At 42.2% G+C, this 18,683-nt stretch overlaps 1 protein-coding gene across 4 annotated transcripts in view; it reads right to left on the bottom strand.

Moving 5' to 3' along the window:
* The window catches only part of MYT1L (myelin transcription factor 1 like), a 450,983-nt gene that overhangs the window by 169,564 nt on the left and 262,736 nt on the right, over window positions 1-18,683 (bottom strand). For all 4 annotated transcript variants that reach the window (XM_038772247.1, XM_038772248.1, XM_038772250.1 and 1 more), the window contains exons 7-9: window positions 16,148-17,122; window positions 10,343-10,477; window positions 741-831 (exon numbers count right to left, since the gene is read on the bottom strand). In XM_038772247.1, the coding sequence (XP_038628175.1) occupies window positions 741-831; window positions 10,343-10,477; window positions 16,148-17,122 (1,201 nt within the window). The remainder of the gene's footprint in view (window positions 1-740; window positions 832-10,342; window positions 10,478-16,147; window positions 17,123-18,683) is intronic.

Here is an 18,683-nt window from a genome sequence, read left to right as displayed (position 1 = left end):
CTGAGCCACGTTGCTTCTTGCTTGTTTTTTAGGGAATGAGGATGGGAATTTAGTGGGGGAAACTGGTCCTTGGCAAATAGTTGGGTCTGCCTGCATTCTTGACAGGCACCAAGGCAGTGGAATGTTTTTCCTGAATCCAAATGGTCAGACTACAGTCTTTGGTAATAATAATAATAATAATGTTGGTATTTGTTAAGCGCTTACTATGTGCCAAGCACTGTTCTAAGCGCTGGGGTGGATACAAGGTAATCAGGTTGTCCCACGTGGGGCTCACAGTCTTCACCCCCATTTTACAGATGAGGGAACTGAGGCCCAGAGAAGTTAAGTGACTTGCCCAAAGTCACACAGCTGACAAGTGGCAGAGGCGGGATTTGAACCCACGACCTCTGACTCCAAAGCCCGGGCTCTTTCCACTGAGCCACGCTGCTTCCTTGGTACCATTCAAAGGGCAGCACTCCCAGAGAGTCATCATCTTGTGCCCAACTAGGTGGCATATATTAAATAAAGTAAACCTGAAAAATGAGAGGGCAGGTATTTTTTCTTCTTGAAAACCCCATGGAGTATTTTATTCATTCCACAAAGCACACTGAGGACCATATGTCAACTTCTAAAAGGAAAAAACAACAACAAAGAAAGCCCCCAGAAAAAAAAAAAACAACAAAAACCTTGGTTGGATCAGAAATGATGCAGCTGTGAAACTGTGATCATTCTAGAATTGGATGCAATAATGCTTTGCTTACCTTCGGTGAGAATTCCTGTTGCTATTTACGTGTCCTCTCCCGGTGCAGCCTGGTGTAGGACACTTGAGGACATTTTCATGCATGGCAAGAACTTGACAAGGCAGAAGGAGAGAGAGAAAAACCCGATTAAAAACCCGAAAGAAACAGAATCAAGACTACGCAATCATTGTGATGAAAGGCAGGGTTCACTTATGTCATCAGCGTTCCTCACAATACATAAGGGATGGCAGGGTTTAAAAAAAAAGGATAATTGTGATAAAAGAAAATACTGTCATTCCAATCACGCTTCCATTTAATAATAATAATAATAATGGTATTTGTGAAGTGCTTACTATGTGCAAAGCACTGTTCTAATCGCTGGGGAGGTTTCAAGGTGATCAGGTTGTCCCACAGGGGGCTCACAGTTTTAATCCCCATTTGACAGATGAGGTAACTGAGGCCCAGAGAAGTTAAGTGACTTGCCCAAAGTCACCCAGCTGACAGTTGGTGGAGCTGGGATTTGAACCCATGACCTCTGACTCCAAAGCCCGGGCTCTTTCCACTGAGCCACACTGCTTCAAGCTGCTTCTCAAATTCAATTCTTCATTTGAATGCAGGGCAGAGGAATGCTATACAGGAAACTTCTAGAGGTGAGAATCTCCACATATATTTTTCATTCTTCAGCTTCGAATATTTACCAGTCACTTAACAGCATAGTAATAATTTATTGAAAAGATATAGGCCTTTTATGGGAGGCCGAATGGCCTAGTGGAAAAATCATGGATGGGCCTGGGAGTTAAAGGACCTGGGTTCTAAAGCCAGCTCTGCACTTAATAAAAATAATAATAATTATGGTATTTGTTAAGTGTTTACATGTGCCAGACACTGGACTAAGTGCTGGGATGAATACAAGCAAATCGGATTGGACATAGTAATAATAACAATAATAATAATAATAATAATAATAATAATAATAATGATGGTATTTGTTAAGTGCTTACTATGTGCAAAGCACTGTTCTAAGCGCTGGGGGGATACAAGGTGATCAGGTTGTCCCACGTGGGGCTCACAGTCTTAATCCCCATTTTACAGATGAGGGAACTGAGGCACAGAGAAGTTAAGTGACTTGCCCAAAGTCACACAGCTGACAATTGGTGAAGTCGGGATTTGAACCCATGACCACTGACTCCAAAGCCCGGGCTCTTTCCACTGAGCCACACTGCTTCAATAATAACAATGTTGGTCTTTGTTAAGTGCCTACTATGTGCCAAGCACTGTTCTAAGCACCAGAGTAGATACAATGTAATCAGATTGTCCCACGTGGGGCTCACAGTCTTCATCCCCATTTTACAGATCCGGGAACTGAGGCCCAGAGAAGTGAAGTGACTTGCCTAAAGTCACACAGCTGATAAGCGGCGGAGCCGGGATTCAAACCCATGACCCCTGACTCCCAAACCTGTGGTCTTGCCACTGAGCCAGGCTGCTTAGTGGCATAGCCCCTGTCCCATGTGGAGCTCACACTCTCAATCTCCATTTTACTGATGACGTAACCGAGGCATAGATGAGTGAGATGACCTACCCAAGGTCACACAGCAGACAAGTGGCAGAGCCGGGATTAGAACCCAGGACCTTCTGAACTCCCAGGCCCACTTATCTTCTGTGTAACTTCCACAAGTCACTTAACCTCTCAGAGCCCCAATCCCTCATCTGCAAAATGAAGAGTTGATGCCTCTTTTCCCTCCAACTTAAACTATGAGCCCCGTGCGGAACCCCATTATCTTGCGTCTACCCCACTGCTTAGTACAGTACCTGGTACATAGTAAGCACTTAACAAAGACCACAATTTTTACTACTGCCAGGATTATTATTATTTCTAAAGCACTTGCACTACACATCTGATTATTCCCATTGTCTATATGAACAAATGGAGGAAGAAAGAGCTTCCTGACGTCTGAAATCCCATGGTAGGACAGTGTCAGAGATCAATCAATCAATCAGTCGTATTTATTGAGCGCTTACTGTGTGCAGAGCACTGTACTAAGTGCTTGGGAAGGACAAGTTGGCAACATATAAAGTCCCTACCCATGGGACTAGAACTAGGAGCAGCAGTGTGGCTCAGTGGAAAGAGCGGGGGCTTGGGAGTCAGAGGTCATGGGTTCGAATAATGTCTCTGCCACTTAGCTGTGTGACCTTGGGCAAGCCACTTAACTTCCCTCTGCCTCAGTTACCTCATCTGTTAAATGGGGATGAAGACTGTGAACCCCACGTGAGACAACCTGATCACCTTGAATCCCCCCCAGTGCTTAGAACAGTGCTTTGCATATAGTAAGCGCTGAACAAATACCATCATTAATCAATTAATTAACTCCCCTCCCCATCGCCCCAATCAATCAATCAATCAATCGTATTTATTGAGCACTTACTGTGTGCAGAGCACTGTACTCGGGACAGGCGAGAGCGCTTAGTACAGTGCTCTGCACATAGTAAGCGCTCAATAAATACGATTGATGATGATGATGATGTACTAAGCGCTTGGGAAGTACAAGTTGGCAACATATTGAGACAGTCCCTACCCAACAGTGGGCTCACAGTCTAAAAGACTAAAAGACAACTCCCTCCTTCTGCTCTACCCCCCTCCCCGCCCCACAGCCCTTGTGTATATATGTGTATATTTATTACTCTATTTATTTTATTAATGATGTGTATATATCTTTAAATCTATCTACTTATATTGATGCTATTGCTGCCTGTCTACTTGCTTTATTTTGTTTTGTTTTCTGTCTCCCATTTCTAGACTGTGAGCCCGTTGCTGGGCAGAGATTGTCTCTGTTGCCAAATTGTCCTTTCCAAGTGCTTAGTACAGTGCTCTACACACAGTAAGCGCTCAATAAACACAGTTGAGTGAATGAATGAACTTCCATCTTCCAGAACTCTCTCCACAACACAGGTTTCTTCCCTGTATTTCCCAGCAGGTGGACATTTTAAACCATATGTCAAAAAACAAACAATCAAGCCCAAATGCTGACCATTTCAGATTGGTATTTTGTTAAGCTGCTTAACTATTCTTTAACTACATTGAACAAGAATTGAAAATGGGGAAATTGAATATGGAAATATTTTGTTTTGTTGTCTGTCTCCCCCTTCTAGACTGTGAGCCCATTGTTGGGTAGGGGCTGTCTCTGTTGCTGAATTGTACTTTCCAAGCACTTAGTACAGTGCTCTGCACACAATAAGCGCTCAGTAAATACGATTGAATGCATGAATGAACACAGCCAGATCACTTTGCCTTCAAGGCCATCCTAAAACACATCTTCTCCATGAAGCCTTCCCTGATTAAGCCCTCCTTTCCTCTACTCCCTCTCCTTTTTCCAACACCTGCACATTTGGATACGTACCCTTTAAGCAATTGACATCCATCTCACCTCAACCCCATAGCGCTTAGGTACATATTCATTCAATCGCATTTATTGAGCGCTTCCTTTGTGCAGAGCACTGTACTAAGCGCTTGGGAAGTAAAAGTCAACAGGCCCTACTGAGAGCTCACCTCCTCCAGGAGGCCTTCCCAGACTGAGCCCCCTCCTTCCTCTCCCCCTCCTCCCCCCTCCATCTCCCCTGCCTTACCTCCTTCCCTTCCCCACAGCACCTGTATATATGTATATATGTTTGTACGGATTTATTACTCTATTTATTTATTTAACTTGTACATATTTATTCCACTTATTTTATTTTGTTAATATGTTTTGTTTTGTTCTCTGTCACCCCCTTCTAGACTGTGAGCCCACTGTTGGGTAGGGACTGTCTTTATATGTTGCCAACTTGTGCTTCCCAAGTGCTTAGTACAGTGCTCTGCACACAGTGAGCGCTCAATAAATACGATTGAAAGTCAGCAACATATAGAGACAGTCCCTAGCCAACAGCGGGCTCACAGTCTAGAAGGGGGAGACAGACAACAAAACAAAACATGTAGACAGGTGAATATCCTTATAGCCTCTACCACTGCCCCTCTCTGTAATTTATTTTAATGTCTGTCTTTCCCTTGTAGACTTAGAAGCAGCCTAGTCTAGTGAACAGAACTTGGGACCAAAAGTCAGAAGGACCTGGGCAAGTCACTTCAATTCTCTGTGCCTCAGTTACCTCATCTATAAAACGGGGATTAAGGCTGTGAGCCTCATGTGGGACAGGGACCGTGACCAACCCGATCAGCTTGTCATAATAATAATAACTGGTATTTATGAAGTGCTTACTGTGGACCAGGAACTGTACTAAGTGCTGGGGTGGATACAAGCAAATGGGGTTGACATAGTCCCTGTCCCACTTTCATTCATTCATTCAACCGCATTTATTGAGCGCTTACTGTGTGCACAGCACTGTACTAAGCGCTTGGGAAGTACAAGTTGGCAACATATATACACGGTCCCTACCCAACAGTGGGCTCACAGTCTAGAAGGGGGAGACAGAGAACAAAACAAAACATATTAACAGAATAAAATTAATAGAATAAATATGTACAAATAAAATAGAGTAATAAATACATGCAAACATATATGCATATATATAGGTGCTGTGGGGAGGGGAAGGAGGTAAGGTGGCGGGGATGGAGAGGGGGAGGTGGGGGAGAGGCTTGGGGCTTGCAGTATCAATCCCGATTTTACAGGGGAGGAAACTGAGGCCCAGAGAAGTGAAGCGACTTGCCCAAGGTCACACAGCGAAGTGGTGAAGGTTGGATTAGAACCCTCGACCGTCTGATCCCAGGCCGGTGCTCTATCCACTACGTCATGCTTGTATCTACCCCAGCACTTAGTACAGTGTCCAGCACGCAGTAAGAGCTTAACAAATGCCATTAAAAAATTGTAAACTCTATGTGGGTACAGATCCTGTTTGCTAACACTACTGTATTATACTCTTCCAAGCGCTTAGTATAGTGGTCTGCCCACAATAAGCACTCAGTAAATACCATCGATTGGAAACATGTCTAGTGTGTGAAGTTATGAACTGGCTTGATTGTTTTCTGACACCCAGGGAGATGAAGATTTTCTTCATTGGAGATTTCAAAAATAAGACCAACACCGCTCTACTGAAATGATGATAATGATGGCATTTATTTAGCGCTTACTATGTGCAAAGCATCATTCAAAGCGCTGGGGAGGTTACAAGCTGATCAGGTTGTCTCATGGGGAGCTCACAGTCTTAATCCCCATTTTACAGATGAGGGAGCAGAGAAGTTAAGTGACTTGTCCAAAGTCACACAGCTGACAAGCAGTGGAGCCAAGATTTGAACTCGTGGCCTCTGACTCCAAAGCCCATGAATATCCTATTCATTCAATTGTACTTATTGAGCGCTTACTGTGTGCAGAGCACTGTACTAAGCACTTGGGAAGTACAAGTTGGCAACATATAGAGACGATCCCTACCCAACAGTGGGTTTTGTCAAACCATGGAAGCAGGGATGGTGCTCAAAAGCCTGTGGTATTCTTGTCTAAGCCCATGCAAATCTACGCTGCTTGAAGTATCTGATCAATCAATCAATCAATCAATCGTACTTATTGATGAGAAGCACTGGAACAAGCATAGTGAGTCCATACCCCTGGTGTCAGTATTCTGCTACAGTTAGCATTTGGTGGCGGTTCAGCCTTCCCAGACTGAGCCCCCTTTTTCCTCTCTTCCTCCCCCTCCCTCCTGCCCTACCTCCTTCCCCTCCTCGCAACACCTGTATATATGCTTGTACAGATTTATTACTCTATTTATTTTACTTGTACATATTTACTATTCTATTTATTTTGCTAATGATGTGCACTTAGCTTTAATTCTGTTTGTTCTGACGACTTGACACCTGTGCACATGTTTTGTTTTGTTGTCTGTCTCCCCCTTCTAGACTGTGAGCCCGTTGTTGGGTAGGGACCGTCTCTATATGTTGCCAACTTGTACTTCCCAAGCGCTTAGTACAGTGCTTGGCACACAGTGAGTGCTCAGTAAATATGATTGAATGAATGGGTAGGGCAGGGTTCCAAATGAAGCAGGTGTCCCACTGAACTGTAAGTTCGTTATGGGCAGGGAATGAATGTGCCTGCTAATTCTATTGTACCATACTCTCCCAAGTGTGTAGCACAGTGCTGGGTATATAGTAAGTGCTCAATAAATCCCATTGATCGATTGAGGGAAACACACTTTCAGGTGCCAGTTTTTTCATTAACACCATTTGTGAGAAAATCGCTACCCAGAATCCCCTGAAGTAAGAGATCCAGGGTCAGGGTGGTTGCAATAACACAATTAATTAAAATGGGGAGGCAGCTTGGCTCAGTGGAAAGAACCCGGGCTTGGGGGTCAGAGGTCATTGGTTCTAATCCCGGCTCTGACGCTTGTCCGCTGTGTGACTTTGGGCAAGTCATTAACTTCTCTGTGCTTCAGTTACCTCATCTGTTACATGGGGATTAAGACTGTGAGCCCCACTTGGGACAACCCTCACATCCAATCCGTCACCAAAAATTGCCGGTCTCAGCTCCACAACATTGCCAAGATCCGCCCTTTCCTCTCCATCCAAACAGCTACCCTGCTTGTTCAAGCTCTCATCCTATCCCATCTGGATTACTCTATCAGCCTCCACTCCGATCTCCCATCCTCTTGTCTCTCCCCACTTCAATCCATACTTCACACCGCTGCCCGGATTGTCTTTGTCCAGAAACGCTCTGGGAATGTTACTCCCCACCTCAAAAATCTCCAGTGGCTACCAATCAACCTACGCATCAGGCAAAAGCTCCTCACCCTCGGCTTCAAGGCTGTCCATCACCTTGCCCCCTCCTACCTCACCTCCCTTCTCTCCCTCTCCAGCCCAGCCTGCACCCTCTGCTCCTCTGCCGCTAATCTCCTCACCGTGCCTTGTTCTCGCCTGTCCCGCCTTTGACCCCCAGCCCACATCATCCCCCTGGCCCGGAATGCCCTCCCTCCACACATCTGCCAAGCTAGCTCTCTTCCTCCCTTCAAAGCCCTACTGAGAGCTCACCTCCTCCAGGAGGCCTTCCCACACTGAACCCCTTCCTTCCTTTCCCCCTCCTCCCCCTCCCCATCCCCCCCACCTTACCTCCTTCCCCTCCCCACAGCACCTGTATATATGTATATATGTTTGTATGTATTTATTACTCTATTTTATTTGCACATATATATTCCATTTATTTTATTTTGTTAATATGTTTTGTTTTGTTCTCTGTCTCCCCCTTCTAGACTGTAAGCCCACTGTTGGGTAGGGACCGTCTCTATACGTTGCTAACTTGTACTTGTACTGTGTGCTCTGCACACAGTAAGCACTCAATATATACAATTAAATGAATGAATGAATGACAACCTGATCACCTTATATCCCCCCCAGTGCTTAGAACAGTGCTTTGCACATAGTAAGTACTTAACAAATGCCATTATTATTATTATTATTATTATTATTATTAATTCACTGGCAAATCATCTGTCCCCTTAAACTGCCTCTCAGTCAGAAGCTGGGGCAGCAAATGTGCCCTGCCCGGGGCCTTCATTGTCCAAAAACTGATCTCGGATCCAGAATAGGAAATACGGAAAGGTAGCACCCTCCAAATGCCTCTTTTTCTTCCGTGAGAACTTTATTTTAAAGGTAAGTGAATCAGAGTAGTTGCTTAAGATTGGCTTTCCCATGTACCGGGTCCCTACCTTCTGAAATTCTTAATTTTACGGTAGTTCTGGACTAATGTTTTATTGGACTAGCCTGAAAAGGGACTCAACCATTACACTTCCATGCACAGAGAATATCATTGCTTAGAGCGGTCTACATCCTGGATTACACTTACATTGAAGGGGAGCGAGTCCATTTTTTTAGATCAGTACCTATTGTGGAAAAGGAGACTAGCCTAGTGGATACAGAATAATCCTGGGAGTCAGAAGAACCTGGATTCTAATTCCAGCTCTGCCACTTATCTACTCTATGACCTGGGGCAAGTCACTTCACTCCTCTGTTCCTCATTTATGTTATCTGTAATATGCGGATTAAGACAGTGAGCCCCACATGGGACAGAGACTGTGTCCACCCTGATTTCCTTGTATCCACCCCAGGCACTTAGTAAAGTGCCTTGGGCATAGTAAGTGCTTAAGAAATAATCCAATTATTGTATTATCATTGCTATTACTATTATCTTTATTATTATTATTCAACCTTGCAGGGGTTCCACAGTGGAGACAACTGAAAATCTCAGATCTTGAAAACTTCCTTGTTTTCAGTTACTTGGAGTATAGAAGGAGGCACATAAAAAAAAAAAATCCTTCTAAAGTAATACTTGATTATTCTAATTTACTCCAAAATGGAGTTCTTGATATCTTCAGCTGAAGATGCAGAGGAAAGGACACAGGCCTGACAAGTGCCTTTTGGCAAGTCACAACTTCTCTGAGACTCAGTTTCCTCATCTGTAAAATGAGCATTTAATACATGTTCTCCCTCCTACTTAGACTTTGAGCCCCGCAAGGGACAGGGACCGTGTTTGTTCGTTATTTGTTTTGTGGCATTTGCGAAGTGCTTACTATATACCAGATACTGTACTAAGCACTGGGGTAGATACAAGATAATCGGGTTGGACACAGTCCCTGTTCCTGAGGGGGTTACAGTCTTAATCCCTATTTTACATATGAGGTAACTGAGACACATAGAAGTTAGGTGACTTTCCCAAAGTCACACAGCAGATGGGAGGAGGAAGCTGAAATTAGAACCCAGGTCAGCTGCTTCCCAGGCCCGTGCTCTTTCCACTAGGCCACACTGCTTCTGTGTCCAACCTGACTACCCTGTATCTACCTCAGTGCTAAAACTAGTGTTTGATACGTAGTAAGTGCCTAACAAATACAACTACAACAATAAAATATTAAGAGTACGATCATTATAAATCATTATGATAATCTGCAACAGTTTCATGCCACAACCTTGGACATTAAAGTGCTTTACTGAAAATGACCAAGGGTGATTTTGATTTAAAATTGAGATCAAAGTTTCCTAAACCCCATTCTACCAATGAATTCATAGGATGGATTTTGTACAGCCAACCTACTTGATTACCTTTCAACCATGCAAATATATTCTGGGCAAGATCATGGACAAACATCCTAATCTGTGGGAGACTGCCAAGGTGGACTGTATCATATATACCCTCCCAAGCACTTAGTACAAAGCAGTGTGGCTCAGTGGAAAGAGCATGGGCTTTGGAGTCAGAGGTCATGGGGTTCAAATCCCGGCTCCAATAATTGTCAGCTGTGTGACTTTGGGCAAATCACTTCACTTCTCTGTGTCTCAATTACCTCATCTGGAAAATGGGGATGAAGACTGTGAGCCCCCCATGGGACAACCTGATCACTTTGTAACCTCCCCAGAGTTTAGAACAGTGCTTTGCACGTAGTAAGTGCTTAATAAATACCATCGTCATTATTACTATTATGTCCTGCGCACAGTAAAGATTCAATAATTATGACATTGTTAGATCGGACTAAAGGATACTTGAAATCTTGAAATTCTCACTTTTTAAATTTAATATGCAATAATGGAAAAGCTAGAACTGGAATTTACAACTGAAAAGAAAGGAGAAGGAATAGCGAGGAGTTACAAATGAGAGAACGTGTAGACTTACTTTCCGGTGGGACCCTGTCTTTGTGCGGGCAGCCGGATAAGCTCCGATGATGAGGATAAAGTCCAGTTACATGGCCCGTTCCATCACAGCCAGGAGTTGGACATTTGCTCTCTTTCTTTTCTGCTCTTGAGGGATCTGGAAGTGACAGGTTTGTGTCAATTATCATTTTTTTTTAAATGATTGATGGTGATGGTTAATTGAACAATTCAGAGTAACCTTTGCTAAACCAAGAAATCTTAAGAAAATGAGATTCCTCCTGACCTACCCTGGCCTAACAATCTTTACATGAATCTCTCATTTTAAGTTCTTCAGACAGTTATACAATAACAGTGACCATGTTCATTTATGGGTAGCATAGAAATCCTTCTTTGTCGATCATTACTTTCTCTGCAAGAATCAACCACGGAGTGAAAGATTTCTTAAAAACACTATAGTTGAAATTCTGCCTCTGTTGAATAGTTTTGTCAAGTGGCCTGAAATCTCCTCATTCATTGTGGTAACAGTGTATTCAGTTTAGGCTAAGTGACTCGACTGAACTCCATGATTTGGTTCTCCACTGCAATCAAATCCACTTTCAGAAGATTCTAGATGTGTATGATACAGAAATGCTGTTCAGTAAACTGCGATATATACTAAAAACGACTTCAGAAGCCACTGGGTTTATACTTTCCTATGACTGTAAGCTCTGACAGTAGGCTTCCAAGAGAGGGAAGCTTTTTTTGTTTATTTAAGGATAGAAATTAGACATTATATTCACTAATCTAATTAGTTAATGACTCTTTCTTTATGCTTGTTTGGGCATCTTTGCAACACCGGTTACTGGATGTAGTATAGGAGACTTTAATCCAAAACTGAACGTTCACCGCCAGGAAGAAATGAAAGTGTTAGTGAAGTTATTTCCAACTTTGCATTTGATAGCACAAGAGTTTGCTAAATCCCAAATCTCTCAGAGCAATGCCTGTACTACAGTGAATCTTTTAAATGCCTAAAACGATTTTCCAGATAGGTTTGGAAATAAACCTGCAGTCCATCCAACACGAGAGTTATTAATCATTTGCCCTCTGTGCATCTGGGAACTTTGGCTCATTATGATGTCAGTCAAACTGTCCTGTTACAAGGTTCGTGCTGTTTCTTTGCTCAGAACGTGCATAGGAATAGCACAAGCACTACTTTACAAGTGGGGACTGGATTTAGCTTTCTTAACTTCTCCAAGCTGTCCCTTAATTGATTTCTGTTAACTCCGTTGCCCCACAGATCTCTAGAGCTATAGAATCAGCTTACAGGCACCAATCCAAATCCCAAAATACTACTCATTTTCAGTTACTGGAAAGAAAAGACTGTCTTTCAGGTTTCTCGAACTTAGTGAACTGGCATTTTTTTTTGGGGGGGGGCGGGTAGGGGGAGAAGGGATGATCTCCTGGATATACCTGCCTACATTCCTATCCTAATTTAAAATTCCTGTCTTCTTTGAGTCCTAAGGACAAATACAAATAAAAGTGCTGAACCTTTAAGACCCAACATATAACTCACCAAAGAAGCGAATTCAACTTAAATTTAGAACGTTTCATTTTAGTTTCTATTGAAGAGGCCTCCCTGGGGCAACTGATTTAAAACCTTTTTGTTATTGGTATAATTTCATTCACCCAACATTTTGTACATCTGAAAATTGCTACATAAACAAAAATAACAATAAAAATCAATGTAAAACAGATGCATTAAAAGGACAGTGACAGAGTCAAAAAACAGAAACAAAAACAGATCCAAAATTAAAGGGAAAATTTGTCTTAGGAATGATTTCTATATTATTAGATGATCAAACCTCCCAGTAAACAAAAACTTAAAAATAATTTCTCCCACTATGACACTTCCTACTAAGCTGAATTTTGTAAAGGTGTTCTACAAGGTTTGGGGAGCCTAATGTCACTTGATTAAGTGGCTTAAATCCACTTTACTTTTAGTGAAACAATAGGAGTAGAGTCGCCTCTCAAAGCACAAAGTCCATAGCCATGATACAACCCTGATTGCCTTCCCTCATCTCTCTCCCTGTCTTTTGTGGAACTCCTTTATCTGGGATCCAAGGCTGCGGAATTGCTATTCAGCACAGATATGGCAGTGGTTTACTATATATATTTCTGTTCTTTTTCGAAAGGATCTCTTAGACTGTTATGGCCAGAAATCTTTTTCAAAAGGATCCCTTAGACTGTAATGACAAGAAAGAAGAGCTTCACTTTTAACTTCTTCCATCTCATTTCAAGTTACTATGCTTATTTTTAGTCTCCCATCAAACTTTGAGGCCATGTTCTGCTACACTTAGGTCTGTCAAATTAATAGAAACAGAAAATGTACACCATAATACGCAGGCCTGAGGCCATCGTTTGTGACAGATGTGTATTCATTACTCTTATTCTATTTATGGTTGTCTTTTATGTTATTTTCGGTTTTTCTTGGGATTCTTTTTTTCTTTTCCTACACCTCTATAGCCAGCCCCTATTCTCCACTGTATTAGACAGTGAGCCCCATAGGGATCTGGGACTAATGTCTGACAGACCATTGTGATTTTCCCCAGGGTTTAGTATAGTGCTTTGCACATCATAGGTACCTAATTTTTATTACTACCACTGCTTAGCGGTGTTTTCATGCTTTATGTTTTATGCATGTTTTCCTTTCTCTCATCCTGGATTCAACAGCAGACAGATAGATAGATTAACCCAGATAGGTTCTTCAGAAAATCTCTACACAGTTTAAATGAATGCTATCCCTAAGCCCAATTTTAAAAGCATTTCAGGGATCACTTCTTCCCACATGAGAAGCAGCGTAGCTTAGTGGATAGATCACAGGCCTGGGAGTAAGAAGGATCAGGGTTCTAATCCTGGCTCTGCCACATAATAATAATAATAATAATGATAATGATAATGATGGTATCTGTTAAGCACCTACTAATGTGCCAAGCACCATTCTAAGCACTGGGGTAGATACAAGGTAATCGGGTCATCCCACGTGGGGCTCACAGTCTTTATCCCCATTTTACAGATGCGGTAACTGAGGCACAGAGAAGTGAAGTGACTTACCCAAAGTCACACAGCAGACAAGTGGCGGAGCTGGGATGAGAACCCACATCCTCTGACTCCCAAGCCCAGGCTCTTATGTCTTCTGTGTGACCTTGGGCAAGTCACTTAAATTCTCTATGCCTCAGTTAACTCATCTGTAAAATGGGGATTAAGATTGTGAGTCCCATGTGGGACGGGGATTGTGTCCAATTGGATTAGCTTGCATCTACCCTGGTGCTTAGAACAGTGCTTGGCATATAATAAGAACTTTAACAAGTACCGTAAGTCATTGAAAAATACCAGGTTGATTCGGTGAGCACTAAATAGGGCAAATCTGAGTGGGAAACAACCCTGCTGCTTCTACTTTCTTGAAATTACTTCTTGACCCCTGAGCAGGGTGCTTCCAATTTCCCCCAAGACAGTCACAAAGCCCAAGACTTGCTGTTGCAGATGCTGAGATGAAAGATATAGAAGTAGTAGCAGCAGCAGCAGCAGCAGGAAACTCAAGAAACCATGAACCAGGGATTCACCATACCAGGTTAGACCATTAGCCTAAAGAGTACATTTCTCCACTCCATTTCTGACATAGACCTATAGGCTACCACGATGCTTGGTAAAATAATCCAGAGCACACCCCTAGGCTGCTGGAAGATATGCTCTCTTCCAAACCTTGTTTACTTTCCTTGGTGAATTTTTAGAATCTTGGAAGCCCAGTATAATTCTAAACTCAGTTCCCATATGATAATGTGAGGAGATATTCATGGCATTCCGATACCTAAAGATACATGCGATGTTACCCATTTAAGAAACTCCAATTTAATCAATTGGAAGATTTTCTTCTGAGTATAAAGCATACAGCAGTCTCCACTTCAGCCAGCTCTTCGGAGGAAGGGAGAAAAAAACTTTCCCTGAAGCCTTTTTGAAACGAATGATCAGAGTTCAAGCGTTCAACGTGATCAAGAACCCAAGCTAATTCGTTGGTCATTAGGGACTTGGAGATGTGTTTTAATATTTGAGATGTTGACTTGGTTTTCCACTGAATCGTACGTGTGAAAGAAGCAGTCACTAGCACCTTAACCAATGCTATGGAAGTTTTGTGTACATTTTGAGAGGAGAATATACACCTGGATCGTGAGAAAGTCAGAGACGCTGAAAAACTCCCCCTTGGACTGGGAACCCTTGGTAGTTTGTGGTAGGGTGAAGGAATTGTGACCAATACGATGCCCTTGTTATCTACTCCGGGGCCTAACACAGTACTTGGCTTGACGTGGGCACTTAATACAGTGCTTTGCACACAGTAAGCATTCAGTATATTCGATTGAATGAATGAATTGAATGGCCAGGGAATGTGTCTGTTTATTGTCATACTGTTCTCTCCCAAGTTCTCAGTCCAGTAATCTGCATACAGTAGGTGCTCAATAAATACAACTGACTGACTGAGCAAATAGTCAGCGCTTAATGGACACCATTATTATTCAAGCCGATAATTCAGTAACTCCTTTTCTAAACACACCTACACATCTTTCTCAGATACAATGATTTCACAGTTCAGATAAGGTGAACAGAACGCAAGAGTTCAAATCAAAAGACAGATAAATTGAGTTGTACAAGTGGGAAAGAATTTAAGAAAGCCCTAAAGGTTTTATTGTCTCTCTGTGCTTCTAGGTAGCTTATTCTATTAAATGAAGCCCAGCACTTATTCTATCTTATCTGTTCTTTAAAATTTCCTGATCTGCCAACTTCACTACTCCTTCATGCAAAAATCTATTTCATAGCTTAGGTAGATGGTCCATATTAGAAACAACTTCATATCAAAGTAGCCCACCTGTCAGTGGAAAAGTAAAATTGATCACTCCAGCTGCAAATATATCTCAATACATTTATGGAGGAAAACACATAGGAAATCAGAAGAACAGATGCAAAGTAGCTATCCTTGATCCATATGTGTAAAGCCTATCAGTGTACGCAGTTATAATTCAAATAAAAATCCCATCTTGAATAGTAACCTGTTTTTCTCTGTTCTTCGTTTCCTATTGACGAACATTTACTGATAGAACCTAGAGTCTTTCCACAATGGAATGGAGCCGGTGAACTGGAATGCCTAGACGCAAGAAATTGCTATTGATCTCAGTCCGAGCCACACCACGCCTTGCATAGCAAATGGTTTCCATTACCTTCCTATCTTTAAGATAATTAATGTGCAGTCACTGCCCCTATCTTCTGTTATCGGTCATTCTGATCCTGTTCAATTTCTATCGGGGAACTTTACATTTTAGACGGGAGAGGCTTCATCAATAACTGTCATTTGGTGATAATTTTATAAATCATGATGCCACCTACCCCATCCAATCTGTAAAATGTGCACTTCAAAGCTGATTGACTAAGTGCTACATGAAATCTTCCCATTCATTGTGGTATTGCATTCTTTTTTCTAGCAAAGCTTTTTTAGCATTATTCCTATGATGGAGAGCACACTCTCTAGGTCAATTCGATCCTGTGAAAGGGAAACTGCTTCATTTCGACTTTAAAACAACATTTTCCCTTCAGTCTACTATCACACTGAGATATCGCATGTATCTCTCGCATCCGGTTCGCCCCGGGTTCCTAACGCCCAGTCAACGTGACACTTTCAGTAAACGCGGGCTACATAAAACGACGGTTGGCACGATTCCCATCTCCACCAGAGAATCCGCGGGACAACGTACTGCTCGTGCCCATCTCTGTGCATGAGACAAGGGACGGTATATAGAAATATTACCTTTACCATAATATGGCTTTTTGACATGGCTGTCGCTGGATTTGGGCTTGCGCTCCTCCCCAGAAAGTTGTCGTGGAGGTGGTTCTTCAAACGACCTCAGGTCCCTCCTTCCTGCTTCCATTGCCATTTTTTCTCTCATGGCTTTTGCTCTTTCGGTTTCCAAAGCGATCGCTTTCTCCAGAAGGGTTAAATTGCCCTTGGTCATGTCAAACACTTCTTCGGACCTGTCCGAAGTAACGGAGGCGGTGTCATCGTCCCTTTCGTGACACCCATCCTCCTTCGCGCAGCTGGTAAAAGTTCTAGAGCGGGGACTCAACTGTTCTTCAAGCCTCATTAAGTTCATCATGTCCGAGTAATTCCTATCGGGCGTCCTCCCTGGGAAGTCCTCTTCCTGTCTGACGTGTTGACGGATGTTCATGTTCTGCTGCTGATTCCTCTCCTGCGGGTTTGTCTCGCTGAGTTTCCTGGCCAGATCAAAGCACTGGTTCCTCAAACACTCCAAACTGCTCAAGCAAACCTCCTCATCACTCTCCTCCACCATCTTGTCCATCAATCCATTGTTCATGGGCTTCCCTAACATCACAAAGTTCATATTCCTATTATCTTGCTGCGATATGTTGTCCGCGTAACCTCTGTCGTTGATGTTTTCCGACAGAACTACGCCGTGGCCTTGGGCTAAGAGTTTAAGAGAGTCCACGGTTTCCCTTACCACGTCGCTGTCTAAGTCTAGACTCAGCTCACTTTTCCGACCCAGGTTTTCATTTTTGTCGCTTTCGTCTTCCAGACTATTAGACGTATTGCTGTTCATCTCTGACTCCGTCCTGGCTCTGTAGGCTGCGTCCTCTGCGATTTTCCCGAGATTTAGCAACGACTTGGCCACCAGCTCATCGTAATTGTCATACTCGTCGTTATTGTTATCGTCTTTTTCCGTGTCTTGCAGGATTCGAGTATTGTGACAATTCATTTGATGGTCTTCTGCAAAAAGAAGACAAAACAAAGAAAAGAAAAGGAAAGAAAAAAGTGGCTAGAATTGGAACCGTTGTTGCAAATAGCATGAGAGAAAATGAACTGTAAGTCAAAAACCGTTTAGCGTAGCTCTCAAGCCATAAGCCCCGTTGGCAGTTTAGACTGCTGATGAGAGAAAAGTTATTCCTCCAAAAACACTTTTGTTAAATTTGCCAGGCTTCATTAATGTGTTCCATTGCTAGTCCAACAGACCGGTAAAGACTAAAGAAAATGGTGATCACGCTAAAACATTAATTCTGGTCATTTCTAATGTACAAAGGCACAACCCACATGCACATTTACAGGTTAACTAAGTTGTAAAATAACATTACCATGTCACTATCCTTGTTGAGAGTCTCTGTCTGCTCTTCACTGAAAATTCTCCAAACAGCCTTTAAAAGAAACATTCCTCAGAGAGAAATCCTTGGGGCTCTTCAAGAAGTTTTACAAGGGGGCTTCTCGTGTTTTGGCACAAAAAGAGATAGGCTTTGGCAAAATTCAAAATCATATGCATTTGAGAAATGGGGCATTATAAAGTACAGAATCTCAGTCAAAGTGCAAAACCTAGGTATAGAAAGTTTAGAAGAAATGATCTGATTTAATTAATTTAATTAATTTAATTAAAGGTTCCTAAGGGTCCCTACCAGAACGATCATAGATGGTGGTGGGGCGTTCTGGGAGAGATTTGTTAATGGAGTCGCTATTGGTCAGGGATGATGCAACAGCATAAGAGAAGACAAGGGTCCCTGGCCAAAAACTCATACCAAATAACGGACAAAGACATCGTTTTCCCAATGTCACATAAAATATAGCAATGTCATCTGGTAAAAATCCATTTCATTTCCTTCACTTACATAATACCAGAAATTACCTAAATGAAGATACGGAATCACTACCTGAAAGCTCTTTGAGATTTTACAATTTCATTTGGAATCTCAAAAGCTATTCAGAAAAAAAATCAGATTTTAAAATCACCATGTCAAAACCAAATCAATTCCTCGATATTTCTGATTTTTTTTCCCTCTGGCACTCAAGTCCTTTTTTTGTCTTTTTTTGTCTTTTTTTGTCCTTTTTTTCAAGTTTTTGGCAATGGCTCTTTAATTATTTATTTTTAATTTAAGGAAAATTGTTCAGCATGCTATCATCTTGTAACAACAAATGGAAAGAAAAACACCCTCATAATTCATTTTACAATATTTAGTCCAATGGATTTGGGGTTTGGCTGGAAAGAATGTGATGATGTTTTCGTGAAGGACTTCCGTCATATTAAATTAAGTATGCCCCATCTCATGTTAAACCAAGTACTTTGAAACATTACAACTATTATATGTCTAGAGGCTAATTTTCAATAACAAGAAAATTGGTCAGACATTGGGTACGTGAAGGGAAAAAGCAGCCTGGCTAAGTGGATAGAGCATGGCCCTAGGTGTCAGAAAGACCTGGGTTGTAAACCCAGCTCTTCCACTTTTCTGCTGTGTGACCTTGGTCAAGTCACTTCACTTCTCTGTGCCTCAATTACCTCATCTGTAAA

Source organism: Tachyglossus aculeatus, chromosome X1 (genome assembly GCF_015852505.1).
Source record: "Tachyglossus aculeatus isolate mTacAcu1 chromosome X1, mTacAcu1.pri, whole genome shotgun sequence".
NCBI lineage: Eukaryota > Metazoa > Chordata > Mammalia > Monotremata > Tachyglossidae > Tachyglossus > Tachyglossus aculeatus.
This window is presented reverse-complemented; position numbering and strand designations above follow the sequence as displayed.